Here is a 6,064-nt window from a genome sequence, read left to right on the forward strand (position 1 = left end):
GTTTAATTGTCAAAAAGAAAACAATTTTTTTTTTAAAATTTTCAAGTTCTTAAAAAAACATGTAGACGGGTGAAAAGTGGAAATGGTAAAAAAAAAAAAGGAAAAAAAAAAAGATAAACGGGTTAAAAAAGGTAAATGGGTATTAAACGGTTACGGTTAAATGGGTATGCGGTTATGGGTATGTTAACCGTTTATAAACGGTTATGGGTATGGGTATAACCGTTTAGGCAATTACCCAACGGGTAAATAAACGCGGTTACCCGCCCGCCATAACCGTTGCCCATCCCTAGTTGAGGGAATTAATATGGTTGATGTTTTGGCATTACTATGCTGCAAAATCAGCTTGTATATATGCAGTTTACTCCGATACCAAGGAAAACCAAGAGCCAGTTGGTACGAGGCCAAGTTTACGTCCCATCCATGGATGCAAGAGCATATGCAACTGCAGTAAATGCTATGACATATAACAAGTTGCAGGATTTTCGTCGCCTAACATGAGAAAAGAGTGTTGGAATTTTAATTGGGTATTTCAAAAAACAACTCTTCATTAGTAATTTTAATATTATTCAATTTGTTTTTATGTCCTAATTTCAGTTTTATTTGTAAAACCAAAACTGATGCATTAAAGGGGGTGTATAATGTTATTAATTGACTATGGAATAATGCTACTTGAATTCCCATTATTTGGCCAAACGTTTTTCTATGTGACTAGCGTTATAAATTTCAATGCATAAATCAAAACGAGAATGGTAGTTCCAGTGAAGTCTTCTTCACTTCTCCACGTCGTCAATCCTTCTACTTCATTGTTCACTTCTATACCAAAGGAAAGAATTGAGTTGTTCACTCAATCTAAGTATTGTGAGTGTATGCTTACAAGGATCATAGGTTGTTGTATCCTGAAGGGTAGAGTACCATAACCTGCTACACCGAGACATTATCTTTGAAGGGCGAAATCTACTCTTAAGGACAATGAACTTACATGCGTCAACCTAAAATCTTGTCCTAATCAAGGATCGACAAAGAGCGTTCTCTACCTACCAAAGATAAGTATGTTATCTTATTTTGTTTATTTTATTTAATTAATTGTGGTAATGAAAATTATCATATTACTGATATTTATCTTATGTGATTTGTTGTAGGAGAAATAGCATCCGTATCGTCAAATATTTCCAACAAAGAGAATAAAGCAGCGGCAATGGAAGTGTGTCAATCTCTATGCTCTGCTTGTTTGTATCTGCATTGTTAACTGCCCTTGTCTTGCATTGAGCAACAAACAACTAGCTTTAGCCATATTAATATGTTAATGAGTAATAATTCAATAAAAATATAAAGGCTACAATTCGTTTGATGGTAGAAGTACATGGTGAATTCTACTTTTGTATATTTCATGTGTTTTGGCTGTTGTTTGGTTTTTACAAAAAAAAACCTGAAGCAATAGTGTTTCATTACCAAGAACGACTAATTACAAGAGGTGCCTCATATTCTTGAGTGACCAATTCCTTGACCTGGAGATAATTTGCACAAAGCACAAATAATTTTAAACCCTAATATGGCTACCACACACCGCACCAATGGAAGTAGAAGTCCGGAAGCAGAATTATCACAAAGACGATGGATGCAACATACTCACCGGAATTCTCACATAAAGCCATAGCAAACAGCGAGACCGCGTTAAGTACTGAGGTGAACTTAGATGAAATGTGGTGTTGAAATAGAAGAACTCTAATTAGTCAAAGGCTACGCTGGAAAAGGGCCATCTACTGGTAACTATAAATCAAGATTAATGCCCATAAATCATCAATTACAAGAGCAATCAGTTTCCATGTCATCCAGGTAAAAACTTGGAAATATTTCAGGCACCAAAAAACAGTTTCCGTCACGACAAAAGATTCATAAAAACTGTGATAGAAAAGATTCAAATCCTCCACGATTCCATAACCAACCACTTAATTATTAGATTGTCATCGATCAAATCTTCTACCAGCTATACATTCAGGGAAAATCACTACTTAACTCGAATAAGAAAAACAGTTTTCCCGGGATGTAAGCTCTCCGACCACTCTAATCGAAGAGACTCAAGCCCATGTCCTGCAACGCAGAAAAAGGGGAAGTATAAGAGACGATAATCAAAGGATGCAAAAATGTTTGATGTCTGTTAGTGTGTTTGGTTTTGCAATCTCAGTATATGGCCTCAACATGCACACAGACTGATCTTAATGTGATGATCCAAATAACTTACCTCATCGGATTCCTCTTTCTCCTCGACCTTCTCCTCTTTCTTGGCCTCAGCTGCAGCAGGAGCAGCGGCACCACCACCAACAGCAGTGGCAGCCACTGCAACAGCAGCACCACCACCAGCCGGTACGGAGGCCAACTTTTCCCGCCCAGACGCAATTAGCTCTGTGATGTCCTTACCCTCGATTTCAGAAAACAGAAGTTGAATCCTGTCATCATCGGCCTCGGCTCCAACTGTGAACAAGGTCAAAAAAATTTCAATAATAAAAACGATCCTTCACAGACAGACCTATGAAATCGAATGTTGGAAATAATGTAAATTTTAGAGTCGAACAACCCAAAGTCGCATAATATTAGGGAAAAGGGAGCCAATATCTTAACGATTCAAGCCCCACAAAAACATATCCCTGAGAACCAACTCCTTGTCATTTTCAAACATTAATGTTCAACACCGAAAAATAGCATATATCCATGTGACCCTATTACTTGTCATTCCCAATTACCGAGATGACAATTAGTTTTTGTATCGACGACATTTACTATCAAATATTGAACTGTTGAAATGATTATTTCTCAAATATCAACTTTTTGTAAATGATCAGTATCGTTGATATATGATAGCTATGTCATCAATATTTGATTGATCTTTTTACCATTAGGATGTCGATTTTTAATTAATTTAACAATTAAGGTTTGATTTCAGATCATTTTAGCCAATTTCTGAGACTCAAAGCCCGCATAAATAATACAACAAATGGGTTTATAAACAAATTATAGATAGGGAAAAGCAAAGATTACCGGAGGCAAGGATGTCCTTCAGATCATTGGCAGAAGGGGTGTTCTTGCCCCCCAAAACAGACAACAAGTATGCAGCTATCACCTTCATTTCTGCCTGACAACCTCAAAATTTATCAATAACAATACCTATGAATCTCTACTACTTATATATACAAGACTTGGCTGGTTTTATGAATTTAGTTTTTTTTTTATTTTATTTACTTTTGTTTTTGTTAAACTACTCTCTCAAAATCTGGTGCCGCATATTTGAAACCGCAAAAAGACCAATGACCAATGAAAATCCCAATAATTTAGCATCAAATATCTGATGTGTTACAGATTCACAAATTATTTTGGGAACGTAATAAACAATTTTTTTTTTAGTAAAATATATTATCTACACTAAGCCTCATAATGAACTAGTAATAATGGTTTTGTTTGGATGTGCTTTTAAAATAGTTGAAAGCGCTTTTAGAGAAACTGTTTTTGGGTTCTAAAAGCACTTTAAGTGCTTTATACAAGAAACACCAGTTATCTACTTCTTCCAGGAAGCACTTTAAGTGCTTTTTGAGGATTTATTTGCATTTTTACTAAGAATTGGTTCCAAAAATATTTTCACCAAAAGTGTTTTTAATTATTTTAAAAACATATCCAAACGAGCCCAATGTGGTTTAAATTTTCATTTGGCAATAATCAAACCTAAAACCTCTTACTTACAATACTACTAGACCATAGTACTAAGTGACACGTAATAAATAATTTTATTCATTGGTGAAAAGAATAATGAATTATTATTGGTACTCCAACTCCTCCAGTAATTTATTTCTAAATACAGGAAAGTTGGGATGCACAATTAAAATTTGAAATACCGACAACAATTATCAAAGAATATACCCAAAAGTGGTGGAATTAGAACACACAATAATTGAGACCTATTTCATGCAAGAAAATGAATTTCACACTGCTGGTTTCTTCTAATGCACCTTTACCTCCAACTTGTATAATATTGAGAAAATCAAAGCAGAATTAATCAATGAGCAAAAACAGGCTAGGGAGTGCCGGGAAGAAAAAATGAGTGTAAAGATCATTTAAACTCCCTTTCAGACATTGTGGAAAAGAATATGACTGGACCAATTGTTTGTTCCATTCTTCAAAATAGGGACAATTAGTGGCAAATCACGGTTATATATTCATCCTTTTTTGGCTCGGAGAGGCCATATACGAGGAATTTTATCATGCCCGTGGTCACAGTCAAGCAAACTCACCAGCTTACCAGCTTGAGGTAGAACCAATTGCTTGTTACCTCAATAGTTTTTATGATTATGAAAGATTGGAAGATTAATTGTGATAATATTGTAATATATAAGAGAGCTACTTGACAATAGCCATTAATATTAGTTGTAGATATATATATATATATATATATATATATATATATATATATATTATGTGTGATAGCAAATGATAACACCGATCTCAACAAAAGAGAATTTATTTTTTTTCAAATATATTATAACACGTAAAATACTATTTGAATACCCAATACTTGAAAAAATATCTCCATAAAAACAATGTCCAATGAGAGAACACCACAAAGAGCACGTATTTCATGGTAGGCAGTTATCATATTCATCCGAAACTCCAAAAGCTCCATTAAATTAATGTAAAATGCAATCATAACTCATATAAATTGTATGAAAGGTAAATTCCATTATGTATTCATAACTATAAAAATTCATCTATCTCCATACAACCCCTTATAGGCACCATCACATACAATGAAATGGTGAATACCGTTCATATTTGTTAGTCACAATGTTTACAATTTCTTCAATACGATCGATATTTTCATAAAAATATCCAAAAAATTAAAAAAAAGACATGAAAATAAGGGGTGAAGACTAAACTTCACCTCATATATATACATGTTAGGATTTGGGCCTACACGATTTTACCACAAATCTAAACACATTTTTGTGGGGCCCTCTATGATGATCTTTGTCACATAGGCTCCACCACACTTCGGGCTCGACTCCGTCGTAGTACGATATTGTTCGTTTTGGGCCCCACACTACTACAAAATTATTTATAGCTGGCGGTCCAAAAACCGACAAGGAACGTATATTACTGTCGGATTTTAAGCAAAATCCGACAAAAAATGGATGCAGTGACGGTTATAATAAGCGACAAATTTGCCAGCGTCAGAAAATACTCTAAAACCGACAGACATTGTGTCGGATATAACCGACAAGATATATATTTATAATAAATAAATAGAAGAATTTATGTCGGCTAAAACCGACAGTAAATACTAAAACCGCCAGAAACTTTGTCGGTTATAACAGACAGAAAATTTACTAATAACAATAAATAAAAGAATTCTTGTCGGCTAAAACCGACAGAACATATATTAATAATAAAAAAAATATAAATCACTTTCTGCATTTTCCATATCCCCTGAATTTTCTACATTCACCATCCAAGACCTCGCCAGATGCGCAAGTGCATATAGGTATAATCCCAAACTCGCATTTGGGGAACTTTGTGGTATGTGAAACTTTAGCCTTGTGCTAGCGGATCTGAGCCTTATACCTTGCAAACAAAAGAAGCATAGGAACTCATAGAACACAATGCATGCATCCAAAAATAAAGATTATTGACAAATGAAAGCTTAAGTTTTTAAAGAGTTGCTGAAACATATCTGCAGAAAAGCATAAAAGCTTACCTTCTTCAGCAGAAACTGCAAACCCCGCCAATAGGAAGAAGAATAGCAGAGCAGCCATGGAATCCTTCCTTTTTGCCCACCAAACCCATAAACCCCCCCCCCCGGGCAGAAGAAAAAAAACCCCAGAAAGAAAATTTAATTTGAATAAAACCCCAAGAAACCAAAAGGCCAAGAAAAAAAGAAAAAGGGAGCTCCTTTTGAGGTTTGTGGAAGCAACTGATGCGACAAAAAGATGAGAGAGAAAGAGGGGTGAAGTTGTAGATCTATACCTTTGCTTTCGGATCGGCGAGCTCCAGCTGTAGTTCGCGTGCGTTCATGGATCCATGA

General features: G+C 35.1%; 1 protein-coding gene and 1 long non-coding RNA gene across 2 annotated transcripts; both read right to left on the reverse strand.

Moving 5' to 3' along the window:
• Positions 1 to 1,758: 1,758 nt before the first annotated feature.
• LOC126585778 (60S acidic ribosomal protein P2B-like) lies at positions 1,759 to 3,177 on the reverse strand. The gene is made up of 3 exons (XM_050250306.1): positions 3,034 to 3,177; positions 2,240 to 2,469; positions 1,759 to 2,088 (listed from the first exon to the last, which is right to left on the reverse strand). Exons 1-3 carry the CDS (start codon positions 3,119 to 3,121, stop codon positions 2,062 to 2,064), a joined length of 345 nt encoding a protein of 114 aa, XP_050106263.1. The 5' UTR covers positions 3,122 to 3,177; the 3' UTR covers positions 1,759 to 2,061.
• Positions 3,178 to 5,233: 2,056 nt separating this feature from the next.
• LOC126585779 (uncharacterized) lies at positions 5,234 to 5,829 on the reverse strand. The gene is made up of 2 exons (XR_007610651.1): positions 5,738 to 5,829; positions 5,234 to 5,604 (listed from the first exon to the last, which is right to left on the reverse strand). It is a non-coding gene; the product is annotated as an uncharacterized LOC126585779 (long non-coding RNA).
• Positions 5,830 to 6,064: the final 235 nt, after the last annotated feature.

This window comes from Malus sylvestris, chromosome 10 (genome assembly GCF_916048215.2).
Source record: "Malus sylvestris chromosome 10, drMalSylv7.2, whole genome shotgun sequence".
Taxonomy (NCBI): domain Eukaryota; kingdom Viridiplantae; phylum Streptophyta; class Magnoliopsida; order Rosales; family Rosaceae; genus Malus; species Malus sylvestris.

Excerpts from the sequence above, each read along its gene's own strand:
- LOC126585778 (XM_050250306.1), bottom strand. The coding sequence starts at position 3,121 with ATGAAGGTGATAGCTGCATACTTGTTGTCTGTTTTGGGGGGCAAGAAC. Across the intron at positions 2,470-3,033 it reads GAAGGACATCCTTGCCTCCG|TTGGAGCCGAGGCCGATGAT; the intron begins GTAATCTTTGCT and ends CCTTGTTCACAG. Across the intron at positions 2,089-2,239 it reads AGAAAGAGGAATCCGATGAG|GACATGGGCTTGAGTCTCTT; the intron begins GTAAGTTATTTG and ends TCTGCGTTGCAG.